The 22,129-nt window shown below is 38.8% G+C and overlaps 1 protein-coding gene across 11 annotated transcripts in view; it reads left to right on the forward strand.

The window, feature by feature from the left end:
- The window catches only part of LOC132381224 (ankyrin repeat and SAM domain-containing protein 1A-like), a 496,261-nt gene that overhangs the window by 115,310 nt on the left and 358,822 nt on the right, over positions 1–22,129 (forward strand). For 8 of the 11 annotated variants that reach the window (XM_059950560.1, XM_059950567.1, XM_059950559.1 and 5 more), the window contains exon 4: positions 9,396–9,458. The exons of the other annotated variants lie outside the window; for them this stretch is intronic. In XM_059950560.1, the coding sequence (XP_059806543.1) occupies positions 9,396–9,458 (63 nt within the window). The remainder of the gene's footprint in view (positions 1–9,395; positions 9,459–22,129) is intronic. 11 annotated transcript variants of the gene reach the window in all.

The raw sequence follows: 22,129 nt of genomic DNA on the forward strand, positions 1-22,129 counted from the left end.
CCCCTATTTTTCTAAGCTCTTTTTCTGCCTTTACCACTGTCGCTGACAGTGCATTCCATGCACCTACCACACTCTGTGTGGAAAAACTTGTCTCTGACATCCTTCCTGTACCTACTTCCAAGCACCTTAAAACTTTGCCCCCTTGTGTTAGTCATTTCAGCCTGGAAAAAAGCTTCTGGTTATCGACACGCATCAATACCTCTCATCATCTTATACACCTCTATCAGATCACCTCTCATCCTCCATCACTCCAAGGAGAAAGGGCCAAGTTCACTCAACCTATTCTCATAAGACTTGCTCCAATCCAGGCAACATCCTTGTAAATCTCCTTTGCATTCTCTCCACAGAATCCATACCCTTCTTGTAGTGAGGTGACCAGAACTGAATACAGTGCTCCAAGTGGGATCTAACCTAGGTCTTGTTTAGCTGTAACATTACCTCATCGCTCTTGAAGTCAATCCCACGGTTGATGAAGACCAACACACCATACACCTTCTTAACAACACTGTCAACCTGTGCAGCAGCATTGAGTGTCCTATGGGCACGCATACCAAGATCTCTCTGATCCTCCACACTGACAAGTGTCTTACCAGTGTCTTCAAATTTGACCTACCAAAATGAACCACTTCACACTTAGCTGGGTTGAACTTCATCTGCCACTTCTCAGCCCAATTCTGCATTCTATCGATGTTCCACGGTAACTTCAGACTATCCACAACACTCCCAATTTTTGTGTCAACAGGAAACTTGCTAACCCACCCTTCTGCTTCCTCATCCAGGTCATTTATAAAAATCACAAAGAGAAGGGGTCCCAGAACAGATTCCTACCGAACATTACTGGTGACTATCCTCTGTGCAGAATACAAACCATTTGCAACCACCCTTTGCCTTCTATGGGCAAGCCAATGCTGGATCCACAAAGCAAAGTTTCTTTGGATCCCATGCCTCTTTACTTTCTGAATGAGCCTTGCATGGGGAACCTTAACACGTGCCTTACTGAAGTCTATATACACTTCATCCACTCCTCTCCCTTTAAAAATGTGTTTTGGTACATCCTTAAAGAATTCAATCAGACTCATAAGGCATGATCTGCTCTTGACAAAACCACGCTAATTATCCCTAATCAGATTGTGTTTTTCCAAATGCTCATAAATCCTGACTCTTAGGATTTACCTTCAACAACTTGCCCACTACTGAAGTAAGACTCACTGGTCTATACTTTCCTGGGTTATCTCTACTCCCTTTCTTGAACAAGGGAACAATATTTGCAACCCTCCAATTCTCTGGTATTTCTCCCATCCCTATTGATGATGCAAAGATCATTGTCAGAGTCTCAGCAATCTCCTCCTTCGCTTCCCACAGTAGCCTGGGGTATATTTCGCCTGGACTTGGTGACTTATCTAACAAAGCTTTTCAAAAGCTCCACCACATCCTCTTTCTTTATATCTATATGCTCAAGGGTTTCAGTCTGCTGTAAGTCATCCCCTCAATTGCCAAGGTGAATACTGAGGCAAAGTGTTCATTTAAGTCCCTCTGCTACCTCCTCCGACTCCATGCACAAGTTTCCACAATCACACCTGCTTGGTCCTATCTCACATGGCTCACATGGCTCACATATTTGTAGAACACCTTGGGGGGTTTTCCTTTATCTTGCTCACCAAGGCCTTCTCATAGCCCCTTCTAGCTCTCCTAATTTCATAAGCTCCTGGCAACCTTGTGTAATTTTGTAGAGCTCTAACAATACCTAGTTTCTTAAATCTTTGTAAACTTTTCTTAACTAGATTTTCTACATCCTTTGTACACTACAGTTCTTTTACCCTACCATTCTTTCCATGCCTCAGGGGAACATACCTATGTAGAACATCATACAAATATTCCATGAACATCTGCCACATTTCTGCCATGCATTTCCCTGAGAACGTCTGCTCCCAATTTATGTCCCCAAGTTTTTGCCTCATTTCCCCCACCCCAATTAAATGTCTTCCAAAATTGTCTGCTCCTATCTCTCTCCAGCACTCTGGTAAAGGAGATACAGTTGCGATCACTGCTTCCAAAATGTTCTTCCACTGAGAGATCTGACAGCTGACCAGGTTCATTTCCCAATACCAGATCATGTACAGCCTCTCCTCCAGTTGGCTTATTTAGATGTTGCGACAGGTAACTTTCCTAAATGCACCTCCACCCCATCCTAGCACCTTGCTCCAAGGGGATGTCAGTCAATTTTAGGACAGTTAAAATCTCCAATTAGAAAAACCCTATTATTAGTGCATCAATCCAGAATCTGCCTCCCTATCTGTTCCTCGATGTCTCTGTTATAGTTGAGGGGTTGGGGGGGGGGGGTGTCTGTATTAAAAAAAACACTGAGTAATGTTATTGCCCCCATCATGTTTCTGACTTCCACCCACATTGATTCAGTACACTATCCTTCCACAGCTTCCTCCTTTTCTGCAGATGTGATATTATCCCTGATTAGCAATGCTGCACCCCCACCTCTTTTACCTCCCTCTCATTTTTTGAAGCATCAAAAGCCATTCCTGCCCCTGAGACATCTAAGTCTCTGTAATGGCCACAACATCATAGTTCTACATATTGATCCAGGCTCTTAAGATCCTCTGCCTTGTTTATTATTCTCTTTGTGTTAAAGTAGACACATCTCAAACCATCTGGCTGATTATGTCTTTGTTCTATCATCTGCTTATCCTTCCTCACAAACTCCCTACAAGTTGTCTCTGCTTGTGCGCCATCCGCCCCATCCTCTGTCTCTTCAGTTCGTTTCCCACCCCTCTGCAAATCTAGTTTAAACCCTCCCCAATAGCATTAGCAAACCTCCCTCTCAGAATATTGGTTCTCCTCCAGTTCAGGTGCAACCCATCCTACTTATACAGGTCTCCCCTTCCCCAGAAAAGGTTCCAATGATCCAAGAACTTCAAACCCAGCCCATTGCACCATCTCCTCAGCCACTCATTCATCTGTGCCATAATCCTGTTCTGACCTTCCCTAGCTCGTGGCACCAGGAGTAATCCCTAAACTTACTGCTTGGGACCTCTACCCCCTCTCCTGCCTGTGTCATTGGTACCAATATGTACCATGACCTCTGGCTGCTCACCCTCCCCTTCAAGAATATTCTGCAACCGTTTAAAGACATCCTGGACCCTAGCACCTGTGAGGCAACACACTATCCTGGTGTCTCTCTTGCTGTTGCTGAATCTCCAATCCCCTATAATTATTGCTTTGCCTGACTTCACCTTACCCTTCTGAGGCTCAGAGCTGACCACAGTGCTTTTTGTCTGGCTGCTGCTACCTTGCCCAGATAGGTCATCCCCTTCAACAGTATCCAAAGGGGTAGATCTGTTGCTAAGGGAATGGCCACAGGGGGACCCTGCACTGACTGCTTTCTCCTTTTACTTCTCGGTGTTCACCCAGCTACTCCCTGAAATTTGCAATCTGGGCATAACCACCTGCTCAAAAGTCTTATCTATCAATTGCTCTGCCTTCTGGATGATCCTTAGTTCATTCAGCTCCAGCTCCTTAAAGTGGTCTTTCAGGAGCTGGAGTTAGCTGCTCTTTATGCAGATGTAGTCATGGGAGAGACCATCAGGTTCCATGAATTCCCACATCCTGCAGGAGGAGCATTCTACTGTCATATCTGCCATCCTGCCTGCACTGTACTATGGGCAACCAAGACCAAATCAGCAATAAGGAAAAGAAAAACCTACCCTTCTTACCTGTTTCTTTGGCCTCAGCTTATTGTCGAAGTCTGTTGAGTCAAAGTCTCTAAGTTCTGACTGACTCTAGCTCCCACTCCCAACGATAGCTGCTCTGCTAGAAACTATCACTCTTTTATGGTTTTAAAAAATAAGAAAACCCCTCATGCAAGGAGAAATAACACCCTGTTTGGTGGTGCTCTGCCTACCTTCTGCTGCCTCCAATATCTCTGATACTTCCTACATCTGCGCACTGGCTATTGTTTTTAAGAAAATCCCCACATATGGGGAAAGAACTCACCATGTTTGGTGGTGCTTCATCTACCTTCTGCTCCCGCCGATGACTGAGTACCTTCAAGTACATAGAAAACCTACAGCACAGTACAGGCCCTTCAGCCCACAAAGCTGTGCCGAACATGTCCTTACATTAGAACTACCTAGAATTACCCATAGCCCTCTATTTTTCTAAGCTCCATGTATCCATCCAGGAGTCTCTTAAAAGACCCTGTTTCCACCTCCACCACTGTGGCTGGTAGCCCATTTCATGCACTCATCACTCTCTGCATAAAAAAACCTTATCCCTGACATCTCCTCTGTACCTCCTTCCAAGTACATTAAAACTGTGCCTACTCATGCTAGCCATATCAGCCCTGGGGAAAAAGCCCTGTCTATCCACAGGATCAATGCCTCCCATCATCTTATACACTTCTATTAGGTCACCTGTCATCCTCCGTCGTTCCAAGGAGAAAAGGCCGAGTTCACTCAACCTATTCTCATAAGGTATGCTTCCCAATCCAGGCAATATCCTTGTAAATCTCTGCACCCTTTCTATAGTTTCCAGATCCTTCCTGTAGTGAGACAACCAAAACTGAGCACAGTACTCCAAGTGAGGTCTGACCAGGGTCCTAGAAAGCTGCAACATTACCTCTTGGCTCTTAAACTCAATCCCATGATTGATGAAGGCCAATACTCCGTATGCCTTCTTAATCACAGAGTCAACCTGTGTAGCAGCTTTGAGTGTCCTATGAACTTGGACCCCAAGGTCCCTCTGATCCTTCAAACTGCCAAGAGTCTTGCCATTAATACTATATTCTGCCATCATATTCGACCTACCAAAATGAACCACCTCACACTTATCTGGGTTGAACTCCATCTGCCACTTCTCAGCCCAGTTTTGCATCCTTTGATGTCCTGTTGTAACCTCTGACAGCCCTCCACACTATCCACAACACCTCAACCTTTGTGTCATCAGCATATTTAGTAACCCATCCCTCCACTTCCTCATCCAGGTCATTTATAAATATCACAAAGAGTAGGGGTCCCAGAACAGATCCCTGAGGCACACCACTGGTCACTGGTCTCCATGCAGAATATGACCCATCTACAACCACTCTTTGCCTTCTGTGGGCAAGCCAGTTCTGGATCCACAAAGCAATATCCCTTTGGATCCCGTGCTGCCTCAATTTCTCAATAAGCCAAGTGTGGAGTACCTTATCAAATGCCTTGCTAAAATCCATCCACTACATCTGCGGCTCTACCTTCATCAATGTGTTTAGTCACATCCTCAATAAATTCATTCAAGCTTGTAAGGCACAACCTGCTTTTGACAAAGCCGTGCTGACTATTTTAAATTTTATTATGCCTCTCCAAATGTTCATAAATTCTGCTTCTCAGGATCTTTTCCATCAACTTACCAACAACTGAAGTAAGACTCACTGGTCTATAATTTCCTGGGATATCTCTACTAATTTCCTTGAATAAGGGAACAACATCTGCAACCCTTCAATCCTCCGGAACCTCTCCCGTCCTCATTGATGATGCAAAGATCATTGCCAGAGGCTCAGCAATCTCTTCCTTTGCTTCCCACAGTAGCCTGGAGTAAATCCCGTCTGCTCCCAGTGACTTATCCAACTTGATGCTTTCCAAAAGCTCCAGCACATCCTCTTCCTTAATATCTCCATGCTCAAGCTTTTCATTCTGCTACAAGTCATCCTTACAATCACCAAGATATTTTCCTTAGTGAATACTGAAGAAAAGTATCCATTAAGTACCTCTGTCATCTCCTCCAGTTACATACACACTTTTCCACTGTCACACTTGATTGGTCCTATTCTCTCACATCTTATCCTCTTGCTCTTCGCATACTTGTAGAATGTCTTGGGGTTTTCATTAATCCTGTCTGCCAAGGCCTTCTCATGGCCCCTTCTGGCTCTCCTAATTTCTTTAAATTCCTTCCTGCTAGCCTTATAATCATCTAGATTTCTATCATTACCTAGTTTTTTTGAATCTTTCGTAAGCTCTTTCCTTCTTGACTAGTTTTATAACAGCCATTGAACACCACAGTTCCTGTACCTTACCATCCTTTCCCTGTCTCATTGGAACCAATCTATGCAGAACCCCATGCAAATATCTCCTGAACATTTGCCACATTTCTTCTGTATGTTTCCCTGAGAGCATCTGTTTCCAATTTATGCTTCCAAGTTCCTGCCTGATAGCTTCATATTTCCCCTTACTCCAGTTAAACATTTCCCTAACTTGTCTATTCCTATCCCTCTCCAATGCTATGTTAAAGGAGGTATAATTGTGATCACTAGCTCCAAAATGCTGTCCCACTGAGAGACTTGACACCTGACCATGTTAATTTTGCAATACCAGATCAAATACAGCCTCTCCTCTACATATCTACATATTGTGTCAGGAAACCTTCCAAAACACACCTAACAAACTCCACCCCATCTAAACCCCTCACTCTAGGGAGGTGCCAATCAATATTTGTGAAATGAAAATCTCCCACCACAACAACCCTGTTATTATTACTCCTTTCCTGAATCTGTCTCTCTGTCTGCTCCTCGATATCCTTGTTACTATTGGGTGGTCTATAAAGAACACCCAGTAAAGTTATTGACCCCTTCCTATTCCTAACTTCTACCCACAGAGACTCTGTAGACAACCCCTCCATGACTTCCTCCTTTTCTGCAGCCGTGACTACCTCTGATCAACCTATTCCTTAACATAGTGTCCAGTAGTGAGATTAGCAGTGACCTCTCGAACGTGTTATGCAGTTCTTGCCTTGCTCTCATTCATCTTCAGTGCATGATCCACAAAAGAAAAGTTGCCATTTGATGGCTTTACCACGTTATTGACATTTGCTATTACCTTCAACATATATGCACTCCAGTCCCTGACTGCAAATATAGTTGCGTAACTGATTCAGACCTCGTTGACTTTGGGTGCAAACCTATTCACATTATTGATCCCTGATGTTCGTGAACCTGACCCTGACTCTTAACTCCAGCTGCATTGATAGTTTACTAAATGCCTGTACTTGGCCTCAAATACAATTTGTCTTATTGGATGCCCCAAGAGAGGAATGTGCCAAATTTACCAGCGGTCCCAGTACAACATGCCCAACCTTAAGTATTAAGTCAAGTCAATGTTAATGAAGACTTATCATGACTGGTTATAAAACATTTCAATGCAATATGAAAATGTGTAATCCAGCAGTCTGAGTACTTAAAAGCAATCGGTAATTTACTGTGCACTACTTGTGGTCTATGATCAAGAAGTGGATTCTTATTGTTTTATTGATGCCAAATGAAAATATGTGCTGTCAGTTCCATTTTCTATCTTGGTTAATTCAGAAAACTCTGGATCTTCTTACATTAATGGCTTTTTACAAGCCTTTTTCTTGAAATTTGTAGCTTCATGCTGTCTCCCTTACATGTATATAGTGTTTTCATTAGTTATTAATTCGTTAGTATTTACCCTTGTCTCAGAAGCCTGTTTTGTGCATGGTGATCATATTTTACAGCTGAATCTCAGATATTTGGTCTTAGAGCAGCAAAGGAGCCAAAGTGGAAAATGCAGATAGCTGTATCGTAAGGTAGAAATATTAACCACACATTTTATAAGCAAACATTCATAATTGCGATACAGCTGCTGGCATGCTTCTGAGTCCAGACTGGTGTGCAGCTTTAACAAGCTCATTTTTGTTGAAGTGCCAGTCAATGTTTGGGCTCAGATACAACTGCAGGTGGAGTGACCTTCTGGAGAAATGTCAAGAATGTTTGTTTCACGATTCTGCAGACTCATTTGGGATGTGGTTTTGCCAGAGTCAAATTCTATCTTAAAAACAAAAGGAACACTGGACATTGCAGACTACTTGGTGAGCAGTGATTTATGGATATCCTCATCTACTGCAGATGATAAAATCTCAATTTATGTATCTAGATGGCCTGAAGTGGACTGTGCCCAATGTATCTATCTAACTAGAAATAAAAACAAACAAATGTAATTAAGTTCTGCAGTTGTTCATAATGCTTTTAAAAAATATCTTCAGCTGTGAAAACAGTATCTTATAGCCGTAATGCAAAATTAGATTTTAAGCCAATTGGATGTACTTCATTTTTTTTCCGTTTCTGACAGTTTAACGACTGTTACCACTTCTGCAATCCAAAAGGTTTGGTATTAGGGAAACATTGTGCTCAAATCAGTGTTAGTTCATATATAACTCAAGCAAGCTAAAATTATTTGTAGGAATGTTATTCACAACCTAAGCATTCTAGAATGAAAAATGGCATGTCTGAAACAGTATTAGGTTGGACTGAAAGATGGATTCCTTGATCGGTTATTGTCCATCACAGACTTGATTTCTGCATTTGAGGTAAAGATTATGGGCAATTTACAGATAAAAGTATAATTTAATGTAATCTTGCTATATATTAATTTTAGACAATCTGAAGTCTCATCTGCTGTAAAACAAATTAAATACAGCCCATCACTCATCTGCTGATACTTACTGTGACAGTGCAGCATGCTGATGACCTTGCCACACCGAGTGCTGTATATGCTCTGCATGCATGTGGCTTCCTTCACTTGCTCCTTTATCTTCTGGCGAAACATGCTTGTGCTACCATGTAAACTGAGATTGGGATAAGAATTGAAAAAAAACTTTTTCTGGCCATTTATGATAAATTTTTGGGTCTTCACTTTGGCTTGATTGATTGGTACAAGTATAAGTAACAAAAGTGTACAAATTTTCTTGATTAATTCTGTGCATAGACGAGAAATACATTTTCCAGTATGCTGCACTTAATTAAAAGTTTGGGAGGAATTTAGCAGTAGTTTGAAATCAAGCTTTTCTGTCAACATGTAAGTGTTTCTGTCCAGACATTTGACATTGATTCTGGATGGGTAGAAAGCTTTATGATTTTATATGCAGCAGAGATGCTCAAGAAAGTAAGTCTGCCTCGTCTTCTGTTTTAATACTCAATTTTGTTGTAAAGGAAAAGATTAAAGGACAGCTGTTTTATTAAGCCTTTTATATCAGAGGAAGAAATTAAAAATTCTTGCATACTTCAGCATATTGAGTCAAGACCCAAGTACTGAATTTGGAATCATGCTATCAGTACTTAGAACAGGAGCAGTGCACCTGGCTACTGAACACTAGGAGCAACTTTTCTGTATCTTTTTGTGCATTCTTAGCTTTGTATAATTTTGATTTTGGTTATATATTTTTACTTTATAAGAGAATTTAAAATTAAGTTTGAAATTAATTTAAATGCTCTGAGTACTTATTCTTTAAGATATTTACAACTGGTTGAAGTCATTGCATGTATCACAGTTCATTCATCTTTATTTTTAAGTATAACCTTATTTTTATCATTTTCATTTTTTTCTTTCCCCTCATAGAATGCAATTGAGTGCAAAGACCTCAAAAAGTATGGCCCTTTTGATCCTTATATCAATGCAAAGGTGTGTAGATTGATGTTATGGTTTCAGATCTTCTCTTGCCCATATTTCAGTTCATCTTTCCTGTCATCTGTGTTAATGTCTCTGTTTTAAACCAATTGTTTCTTCTGTTCACGGTGTGTGTTTTGTTTTTGTCTGGTTTTGTTAGAGGTAAGTATTTTCTGGGAGCATTGAGATGAAGTAATTCAAGTTCTTATTACATATCCTGAATATTTACTTTGTATGCAAATGCTACTTTTCAAAAGCACGTTTAACAGATTGATATTACTTCTGCTTGAAGACAAGCTTGCATGTACTAACTATTTTAGCATGCTATTTGATCATTAATAGCACACTAAACCATGAGTCGAAAAGCAAGTTAACTCATAACCAGCTGATTAAATTTTTCACTGCTGCAGTGTGTAATAAAACCAGTAACTAATATTTAAGATTTATTTCTTGACAGCTAACATGCTATATTTTGTATTACTCCTTTTTTCATGCATCTTCCATAATGATTTATTCCTTTATTCCTTCTATCAAATGCTGTATATTTGGTTGAAGGAATAAAAGTGTAAAATATTTTCTAAACGGGGAGCTAATTCAGGACTTGGAGTTGCAAAGAGACTTGGGAGTCCTGATGCAGCATTCCTTAAAGGTTAACTTGCAGCTGTGTCAGTTGAAACTAAGACATTCATTTTGAGAAGCGACAATATAAAAGTAAGGGTGTAATGCTAAGGCTTTATAAAGTATTGGTGAAACTGCATTTGGAGTCTGTGAGCATTTTTGGGCTCCTTATCTAAGAAAGGATATGCTGACATCGGAGCAGGTCCAGAAGAAGATCACAAGAATAATCTGGGGTCTGAAAGAATTAATGTATGAAGAATGTTTGATGGCTATGGGTCTGTAGTTGCTAGGGTTTAGAAGAAAGCGGGGGTATCTCATTTAAACCAATTAAAGTGAAAGACCTTCACAGAGTGGATGTGGAGAGAATTTCCCCGAGTGGAGGAGTCTCGGAGGGCCAGAGGTGGTGAATCTGTGGAATTCCTTATCATAGACAGCTGTGGAAGCCAAATCATTGGGTATATTTCAAGCTGAAGTTGATAGGTTCTTTATTTGTTAGGACAACAAAGGTTACGTGGAGAGGGAAAATAAATCAGTCATGATCAAATGGCAGAGCAGGCTCAGCAGGTGAAATGGCTGAATTCTGTGCTTTGTCTTAGGGTCTTGTGAGAGAAGAATGACTATTATGTGAAATTACTGGTGGGAGAAAAAAGGACCTTTTGAAGAAAGTGGTTTAGATGGAACTAAAATAAAATTACATATTTCTCTTTTGTGACCACTTCTACAACTACCGTATCCAATGTGCTGCTTCTATTCAGCTCCTTCAACAAATACAAATGATTAAGAAAGTCAGAATGTTATTGCTAGTATGCAATGCAGGGAAATAGCTTAAACATACGTATGCAATCATTTTCATTTAACATTATAAATTCAAGTTGTCTACATTTGTAGAGGAAGCTGTGTATTTTTATCATATTTTAATTACATTTTATTCTCTTTTTCATTTTAGTCTTAGTGATGGTGCTGATGAAGTCTTGGTCGTAGTACTGTTTGAAGTTGTAATTTCTACAGGTCATGGTCTAATTATCCTTCCACTTGTTACTGTTTCATAGGTATTTGATCAAAGTTTGTTTGGAGAAAAATTATTTTTCATGGTACAAAACACTGCAGTGTTTTGGACACCATTGTGCTCCATATTACTTGCCCTGTGCAATACAATATATAGTAAGTAGTAGCATTAAGTAAGAGGGTATTTATTTTGAGGCTGAAGTTAGAACACAACTGTGCTTTGTCGTAATGAATTATTTTTTAAAAAAGTAGAAAATTAAATAAATTATAGGGTTTAAAATGAAATAATAGAAAATTATAATGTGTTTCATATGATTAGAGCAAACTCAATATTATTGTTACTTTTCCTATGTATTTACCACACGCAAAAATGCATAATCCCTAAAATATAGTCATTATTGATTTAATGGCATTTTGCTAAATTTTTGTGTCTCAGTGAGGACAATATATGTCAAAGTTTTAAATTCTGATTGTTGGTTCTGCATATTGATTATTGGCTTCAAGTATATAAAATTATTCAAAAACTTCACACTTTTGCATGTATGCAACCTTAGATTAAGAAAAATAGCTGCCCATGCTTATAGTCTTGGCATATTGAATTTGTCTTGTCAAAAAGTCAGCGTTTACAATATTTGCACAAGCATTGTCTGGTATAAATATTGCTACTGAGGATACCCTTGTTATAAAGTTTGGGAAGCGCTGTGAACTACATAATGTTTTGCAGTTATCAGGTGCTGTTTTTACCTTTAGTCTCTTGGATACAAAGCCAGACATTGTTTCACAAACAAAACATCTGTAGTATAAGGACATAAGATATTGGAGCAGAAGCAGGCCATTCAGCCCATCGATTCTGCTCTGCCTTTCAATCATGGGCTGATCAATTCTTCAAGTCATCCCTACTCCCCTGCCTTTGGAGCCCTAGCTAATTAAGAACCTATTGATCTCTGCCTTAAAGCATATGCCCAATGGGCAATCAGATTTGAATCAGATTTTTTTTTTCTCCCCAACATACTGCTCCTAAGTCTTTGGAAGCCCCGGAGAAATTACTGAATATAACAGCATTGACTTTTAAAGTTTCATTTTATAGTAAGTGGATATGGTTGCACTGAACAGATCCATTTCATGAAATCATTACAAGTTTTGAATGAAAGGAACACTTGCTGCTTTTTTCTTGACAAAATAAATTCTAATTTATTCTACTAGAAGGTCGAAAAGTCAAACTTACACTTTTTGAAAGACCAGTGAAATTTCATGGATTTAGTGTTGGTTAGGAAAATATGAGATATTGGTGCATTGTCTTGTGAAAATAGAACAACTTTTGTATAACTGGAGTGATGACACTCAGACCATCAGCCTTTTGATAGTGAAGGTAAGTTAATAGACAAAATAGGCATGTGGCAACGATGGAAATAGATATTCATGGTGAGGGTGTGGATGTTTTATTTTAATTCCCCTCTTTAGAAATGGATTCAGTGATTGTTTAATTTGAATCTTAGATATGGGTTGAGCAGGACATCATTGGCTGAACAGAATAACTAAAATTATTAGTGCCATTTCAAAATTTAAAACTGTCAACTTAAATCAGGAACCATCGTGCAGATTTTTGAGTTGGAACAAATCATTCATTTTTCATTTAAATATGGATTTACTATCCAAAATATTTTAAGGCCTGGATTTTTCATATGGGTTCCAGGTGTCTGGTGGAAGTCATTGTAGTTTATTGATTTAGAATTCACATCATGAACAGATGCAAACTCAGATAGATGTGGACAATAAAATTTTTGATATGGGCATGTGGATGAGTAATAATTATCAGTAGTTATGATGCAGTATTTAATAATTTAAAGTTGAGAATGTATTTTGTGCAATACCATGGTAGATTCACTTGGTTTCAAAACATGTCAGTGATGCATTTTGCATGACTAAAATTTAGATTATAAGAACTATAAAGCAGTATAAAACTATACCTGTTGTCTCAAGTAAATTAGGTTGAATCAACAGGTCATCTTTCTTTCAAAGATCAACTGCATTTTTTGGGAAACTAGCTTAATGGGATTTGTTTTGCCAAGGGAAGGTAATGGTCTAACTGCACTGGAAAGCATAAAGCAATGACATATCCCTAGAAGTTCCCCACAGGGCACTAATTCCAGTAGCAGCAAGGACCTCTTTTCTGATGTGTTATGGAATTGAGATTCACTTTGAAGGAGTCCATATTGTCATCCATGGTCAGTTGAGCAATAAAGAATTTTTAGAGTGCACACTGAGGAGGAAAAGTATTTTAATTAACCTATGTAACATTGTACAAAGTGTGAAATGAATATTGGAACATTTGGGTACATGTTGGACTTATAAACTTCTCAAAATCCTTTTATCTTGAAAACAGTTGTTTACTTGATGGATTCATTCTTGATTTAAGAATCAGAGTTGGCTACTAATTGTGGCTTATTATGCTATTAAACATTAACTTGCCCTTCATGCAAAAAATCGATAATTTTAGAATAATTTGCAATAATAGTAGCTCTCTATTCTGTGAACTTTTCCAATTTTAGTAGAGTGGGCAACAAAAACATTAGAAATTTACAACAAAGCAGGTGGCTATAAGATCGACAGCAGTGGTTCCCAAAGTGGGAGATATTGCTCTCTTGGGGGCGGTGGGTGATAAATATAATGGGCAAGGTGCAGAGGGTGCTTGATAGCAAGGGGGCAGCTGAGGGATTACAGACTTAACTAAAGAAGTTAATTACTTATTATAAGCTTTTGATCATTAGTTTCTCATAATTGATCACAATGATCATGTATTAACCCCACAGTTCTTAAACTTCACTTTTCAACAACTATAACATGCTTCAAGCAATGTGACACTTCTATATTTGGCATATCATGAGAAATCTGTATAGAAGAAAATTGTGTTATTTCTGGGCCTGGCCTGGGCATTGTCGCCATTCACTATAGTAGTACAGTGTTAGCTGGTACGATTCCCAGACTCTTAATCAGGCAGTAGTGCAATTCCTGTGAATTAGGACATGGAGTCCAATGGGGTAAAGTTCAAAATCTGCTCTTTCAAATGGTCTTGACTGCATTTCTCTAGCCCACAGCCAAACCAAAATATCACTTCCCTACTTTACATAGCTTCAGGCAGAGTCAGGTTTTGCCTGAGGTATGATGATGTCATAACTTACCTGTTATTGATCGTAGTACTTAAGGATGGATAAACAATAGGTTTACCTGGTCGCTAATCCATAATAAAAATGGCAGAAGAAAAGTGTAGACAATATAGCGAGGAGTATATAAAATATGGATTTATACCAGCACCGAAAAAGTTTTTTTTCAAATGAGGAAATGAAAATTTGAACAGAATACACTCTGATAAAGCAAACAAGAACTTGGCTTATTTTTGGTTGCTTTGTGAAAGCTTTGAGAAATGGAAAACTTTTCAAAACATGTTTGCCAGTACTTCACAAGAAAACAGTCATGCCTTGCATGCTTCATAAAATATTTCATTGCTCATTGCTGAAACTAGAAAGTCCCATGCAATCGAAGAACTGATTTTGCCAGCAGTTTGTTTTGCCTAAGTCATCAGACCAAGTGATTAAAGTGATTCTGCTCAATGACCATTCTGTTCAAAGATGAATAGATGAAGTGTCTGAGAATGTGTAAGACACATTAGCCAACAAACTTAGGACAACAGAATTAGCTCTGCATTTAGATGACTTTGGCAGGCAGTGAATCTTTGCTCCCTGGTTATGTTTGCTTCATAAAAGATGAAGGCATGGTTTAAGAGTTGTTAATTGCAAGGGGACTGGACACAGTTATGAAGGAGGAGCCAATATTTTGGGTCATTTAGCAACTTTTCAAAGAGAAGGCATTCTGCTCATCAACACTCTTGCTTGTGCAACAAATGAGGCACCATCAAAGACTGTGGGGATAATTTTTTTTCTTGAAAAAAGCTGTACCTACCATATATGTTGTGTGTAATTGATAGACAACATCTTGTTGCAAAAGCCTAAGTGATCAGTTGCACAAATCATTAAATACTGTTATCACAGTGGTAAATGAAATCGTCTCATGGTCTCAATTCTCGACTATTTCGAGAGTTTTATGTTGAGAATGATGAACGGTTTGAAAGCTTGCTGTTCCACACACTCAAAAGGCTCTCAAAAGGAAAGTGCTTGAGATGCTTTTATGCACTTTTTGAAACTGTGATAAAATTCTTTTGATGACTCGAACGCTTCATTCAATATTCTTTACTCAGAGAGTGATAGCTGTGTGGAATGAGCTTCCTGTAGAAGTAGTAGAGGCCAGTTCAGTTGTGTCATTTAAGGTAAAACTGGATAGGTATATGGACAGGAAAGGAGTGGAGGGTTATGGGCTGAGTGCGGGTAGGTGGGACTAGGTGAGATTAAGAGTTCGGCACAGACTAGGAGGGCCGAGATGGCCTGTTTCCGTGCTGTGATTGTTATATGGTTATTAGGCATGACATTATTTGTCAGAAGTACTTAAAGTTTATAATGAAATCAGTTCAATTGCAAGGAAATAATGTGAATCTTGTTGAAGTTAAATTATTTCTCTCCACATTTCTGTTGAAGTTAGTCCTACTAAAAGTACTAAAAGTAAAAGTACAGCATTTACCATTACGACCTTTTCCAATTCTCAAGCCTCTGAGTTGGAAGAGAAAGAAAGAAATTACCAGATGATGATCTTCAAGTATACTGTGCCTACCTGGGTGAGCTGCGTAAAGACATGTCAGAGAGAGTTCAGGATCTTCTCTCAAACCAAATTCCATATTGGATAATAAATCCATTTCTGAACACTTGTAATGAGGAAATAACAGGAAGGGTGGAAGAAGAACTGATCTCGCTACAGGATGTCTTTGAGTTGAAGCTGAGGTTCAAAAAGTCATATCGAGACTTTTGGTTGCAGAAAGAAATCTCATAACACCATCCTGCACTGTAGTGAAAAGTCTAAGTTCAAATTTATTATCGTACTATCTATATTATATGCAACCTTGAGATTCATTTTCTTCCTGAAACTCATAATGCAAAGAAACACAGTAAAATTCATTGTAAAACACACAAGACAGCTACTTATCCAATTTGTAAAAGAGGACAAATTGCGCAAATACCTTCTTAAAAAAAACAAGAACACATATAATATTGAGATGTTCTTTACAGCCTTTCCAACAACATTTTTTTGAACAATGTAGTCAGCATGGTTTCCTCAAGGGAAAATCTTGCTTGACGATTCTGTTGGAGTTCTTTGAAGAAATAACAAGCAGGGTAGACAAAGGAGAATCAGGTAATGTGTACTTGGATTTTCAGAAGTCCTTTGACAAGGCTCCCTTTATTCCTACTCTTTGCCTCCTGACAATCAACCACTGCTTTATCCATGCTAGAAACTTTCCTGTAATACCATGGGGTCATAGCTTGTTAAGCAGCTTTTTTCGTTGCTGTTTATGCCTGTGGGGGGAGGGGTTGTTTGATGTTTTTCTTTAAACAGGTTCCAATGTTTTCTTTATTCTGCGTCTGTCTGTGGGGAAGATGAATTTCAGGGTTGTATACTGTATACATATCTTGATGATCTTTGAATCTTTAGTGTGCTGTTGAACTTGACTCTTATAGGGAAGTAAAGTCTCCTCTGTTGTGCAAGAGCAGATTGTGTGAAATGTCATTTGCCTTCCCCATTTTTCCTACTTTCTTCACCTCAACATTGATGTCTGACTACAGCTCTTTGGTTGCACATTACTATCTGGTACCTTGCTCAATCAACCATTCTTCATGAGTCTGATTAATATGCTGTTTCTGCATATGGTTAGATATGTCATGCATCTACAATATACAAAAGGAATGCAAGCTTTAATGAACAAAATTTCCCCTTAAATCTGAAGTATTACATTTCATATTTGCTCCTTGAATATCATTTAGGACTACAGTGAAGTTAGTTTTATTCAAAAGAAGTTGGGACATATGTTCATTCTGATCTCTTCTACAGACTAAAATTGAATTATGTGTTAAGCACAGATAACAATGTAACCCCCTGGGTCACCTCAGGCTCGCTCAGCTCGTTCTCGTCTAGGGGGAGCAGCCTTCGGCCCCACCAAACTGGGTAATCAGCTGCTGTGGATGCTGTGTGATGTCCCCGCCTCACCAAAGAACAAACAGGACACCATATGCGATTAAATGATTACAGTTTATAAAGGTTACTATAACTAAGTGATTAATAATGATACAGTATATATGAAGAAAAAAATAAAGAAAAGGCACCAAACTTAACAAAGTCCAAACCACTTCGTGCACAACCGTTGGAGCTCAATTACTGAAGTCTTCTGGCCACCATTCGATTCCCTCCGAACTCCTTGACTCCTTGACTCCTTGACTCGCAGCTCATCCCCCCTCCTCGGAGTACCTCCTGGCCTCGGAGCCCCACTTGGGGTCCGATCCTCGCCCAGCTTACCGCATTGCGTCCTCCCTCTCAACCCCCTCGCGCAGATCTCCCCAAAAGCCCGTCAACAAAAGCTTACAGACTCAGAAGAAAGAACATTAATCCCCATTTGGTTTACAAAGGAATACTATTCTCGTTATCAGTAAATTAGCATTCCTGCTAGTTAACAAAACAAAGAAGCCCTTTTGATTACATACACAGTAATAAAGAAAAAGAAGAAACCCCCTTTACACAGGAAACTAAATGGATTCACTTATCACTTTGCTTTGAATATTGTTTCCTTTTTTTTGGAAGACTAAGCAAAGGTCATGTGAGTAAATGACTAAAAATACTTATGGTTATAAAGAGGTTTATGCTATACAACATACATGTCAGAATTTTTTGTAGCCAATTAAGTACTTTAGAAGCCTATTCACTCTTGCAGTGCACAAACTCTATTAGTTAATGGATGAGAAAAAGTTCTCAGAACCAGAAATGCATAAAAGCATTATCTGTTTTTCAGTGACAAATACATTAACTTGCACAGGGGGCAAAATTTGCCAAGTGTTCCCCAGAATCAAACTATGGAATTGTATATTCATCATGGAGAATTCAGTATCTAAAATGAAGGACAAAACCTTGAGCACTGCAATACTATTTCAGTATTGCTCTGTATTTAGAAGTATAAATACCTGTACACTTAACTATGTAAAAGTATATTACTTATAATATTACTTGTCCTCTATACTTGTGTACATAGGGATATTCAACATTTTGCATTTTATTTCATGCTTTTAAGTAGGAAATATTGTAGCACACTTAAATGAAAAGGCTGATGGATGTCATTGGGAAGCAGGCTCATATAATTTAGCACTGAAGTGAAGATGAGCCTCATGGTGAAACAGATTTGGAAAAGTTGGAAATTGCATCCCATTGAGAAAGAGGTCATCAATTGTCTGAGTTCCAGTGAACCTACAAAATTATCTATTTCATTTAAATTAAGAACTTACGAATAAATTTATGATAAATTACTTGAATTTCATAGGAATTGTATTTAGGCAGAGAGTTTGGCTGCCATGCAAAATCTGTGCTGACTCTTCATAATCAGACAGTTGATGCAAGTGCAAGCAGATCCTGTCCCTCAGAATTCCCTCCAGTAACTTGCCCACAACTGAGAGAAAATGTCCTTGATTTATGGTGCACTCAATATGCCTTGTTCAGGTCCCACCTCTTCCAGAACTTGTCCCAGTCTCTCAGGAATCAAAAACCACCTCTCTTGCAAAACCTCTTCAACAGTGTACATCTCTGCTATTCTTTTTACATTCATTAGTGATATAAGGTGAAGTCTGGAGAAGACTATGAAGATCCTGATTTTTAATCCCCTTTGCAATTTCTTAAAATATGCCTACAGGGCCTCATCTTTGTCTGCATATGTTATTGATGCTGTTATGGTCCACTGATATTTTTGGCTGTGCACCCATACCCTCCAGAATTTTCTGCAGTCACTAAATTACATCTCAACCTTAGCAGGAAGGCAATCCTATAATCACTTCAACCACAGTCCTGTAATAATAGATCCCCTATAACTATTGCATTCTTGACTTTGCTTCTCTCTGTAAAGTTGGATTCCCACAGTGTTGAGTTTTTGGTTCTGATTACAGTCCCCAAAGGAATAATTTAACTCACAAGTAACAGCAAGATACCTTCATCAAATATTTAAAGTTTCTGTCCAGTGGCTAATTGTTCGATATCATGAGCTCCATGGTGGGCTTCTCCTAAAACGTACAACTCATTAAGGATTAAGCCATACTGATGGACCATAGCAACAACAGAAGAGCTCTAGCTAAGAGTGCTTACATTTGTGGCTTTATGGAGTGTGGAGCTTGCGAAAGGTGATGAGTATATGGAACAGCTGCTGAAGGTGTGATCAAGGCAGCAACAATTTTATCATTTAAGAAGCATTTGGATAGTTACATGCAGGAGCTCAGAGGGATATTAGCCAAATACTGGAAATTGGGGTAGCTGTGTGGGGCCTGTGGGTGACATAGAATGGTTGTCCTGAAGGGCCTTTACCCTTGCTGTATTATTAGGGGGTGACATCCCAACACCAACCAACCCCTGCAACACATTTCTTGGCACTGGCCTCCATTCTGAGAAGACACCTTCAACTATCATCCCTTATTTTCTATCTCTGAGCCAAGTTTGAATCCTCTCTCTTTGGATTCCATGGGACCAAACCTTCCAGACCAGCCTACCATGCAGGACCTTGACAGAGACCTTGCTAAAGTTCTGTTTGAAGGTCCTGCATGATGCAGGTCAAATAGACAACATCCACTGTCATAGTCTTATTTACTTCTTCAGTTACCCCTTCAAAGAACCTCCAAGAGATTTGTCAGGCATAACATTCCATGCAGACGAAACTATATTTAAATACAAAATATGACATTCAAGTGATTTAATATCTTATTCTCTAGCTCTTTATTTAAACAAAATATTTTAAAAGTTTACTAGAACTTAGTCTACCGTGGTCCTCTTTCCTACTGGGATTCTCATCTTCACCCAGAGCCTAATTATACAAGCCTGCTTTCAGTTACTAACTTTCTCAATGCTACCTGTACAATCAGCCTTTACATTTATTTTAAGTGTGCTGCAATATTTTCTACTTAAAGGCATCAAGTCAAAGGCACATGTTGGCAGTCACTACAAATACAAGGGACGAGGTTTTAAAATTTTTAACAACCACAACCTCGGGAAATAGAGCAATTTTGAAGTAATATTGCAGTGTTGAAGGTTTTGACCCTTAAGATATGAAGCAGACCAATCTGCTCCCCAGGATGAACATGGTATGATTTTGGGAAGCATCTGGGTTTTGGGTGAGATAAATATTAAGCAAAAGGGGAAAACCAAAGGTTGAAATAGTTCTAAAAAAAATTTCTGAATAAATTAGAATCTCAGTTTGGCAGGCAATACTGATTGAACAATGGGAGACTTTTGCAATGGAGATGTCTTGGCAACAATCAAATGTTATACTTTTAGGAAGAAGGTTTGGGAAATTTAAATCATTGCTTCCAAACTGTCTAAAAATATGATTGAAATAGAACAGAGGAGTACATTTTGCATATTGTATGCAGTTTTGATCACCTATCTGCAAGAAAGATGTAAAGAAGGTTGAACGAATATTGCTGTGTCTGGAGGACCCGAGTTATAAGAAGAAATTGAATAGGTAAGCACTTTATTCCTGGGAATGTAGAAAATTAGAGATTTGACAGAGGTATTGTGGCCCTGTGGTCCTGGTGCAGGTTGTTGGGAGAAGGCTGTTTAAATGGTTTGGCACAGACTAGGTGGGCTGAAGGGCCTGTTTTTGTGCTATAAGTTTCTGTGACTGTGACACATAATACATGCCAACCTGTGGGCACAAGGGAGAACCTGAATGGTTACAGAACATTCAGTGTTAATTAAAAAGGAAGACTGGCATCAAAATTATTTAAAAAAAATATTTTGGCATGTGATCAGAAAGTGTGTTGAAGAAGAGTTGTGAAGCCACCCTGCCCTAAATTAGACAGGATATGGATGTGCACCCTGAGTAGTTTTTGATCAGTTTTCACTTAAAAAATAATCTGCTGAGGTCTCAATATATGATGTATTTCAGAATTGGATGGACTCAATATTGAGGCAGTACTTGCTGCACTGACAGTAGTAAAACTTTTCTGAACCAGGTGAAATGTTTCCTGGACTGCCAAGGGAAATAATAGAAACCTTGGCCTTAGACTTTGAAATGTTATGGATTTGGTAGATATTTAGTTTGGTGTCTGATGCCCTGACACCATAGTTCTTTGTTACTTGCACATGCAGCTCACCAATTTTAAAAAAATGCTGTGTAGGTGCAATACAGTGCATGAATTATAACTCTGCTTATGACCTTGTGTACACTGGTCTGGTTCTGTATAAAGCATTTTTCCCCGTTTCTTAATATTTATATCTCCTTGTTATTTTAGCACTTTCATTTCCATGACAGTGCTAACTCTCTGTCCAAGGAGCAGAAAGCTGCTGATGCAGCACCCTTATTCAATAAAAGGGGTTGTGGAAAAAATGATAGAAATGGACAGATGGATAATTTATTTTAATGTTGGGAAAATGAGCTGTTACATTTAGGGAGAAACAAAATAAGTGAGAGAGCACTGTTCTGAAACAGAGACCTGGGGATATATGTACATTGCTCATTGAAAATAAAGCTCAGGTTGAGAAAGTGGTTTAGAAGCATATGGGATCTCAGATCACAAAGGTACAGAGGTCATTGACACTGGTTTGGAGTATTGCAACTGCTACCCCTGTCAAAGGAAAGTGTAAATGCAGAAAGGATTTCTTAAAATGATTTCAGAGGCAAGACTTTAGTTACATAGATATACTGGTTGATGTTCTTCATAAAAGAGAAGATTATGCTGAAATCTGATAGACATTTACAATAATCAAGGGTATCAACCAAGTAAATAGAAAATATTTCTGTTGGTGGAAGAATTGAGAACCAAGGAAACTATAATGAAGATTGGCAAAAAGGCCAAAAATAACTGACTGGGGTTTTGCATGTGTTGACAAGGAAGAGGGCTTCTGAAGGGAACAGGATAATTATAATTAAACTTTTTGAATGA

Source organism: Hypanus sabinus, chromosome 25 (genome assembly GCF_030144855.1).
Source record: "Hypanus sabinus isolate sHypSab1 chromosome 25, sHypSab1.hap1, whole genome shotgun sequence".
Taxonomy (NCBI): domain Eukaryota; kingdom Metazoa; phylum Chordata; class Chondrichthyes; order Myliobatiformes; family Dasyatidae; genus Hypanus; species Hypanus sabinus.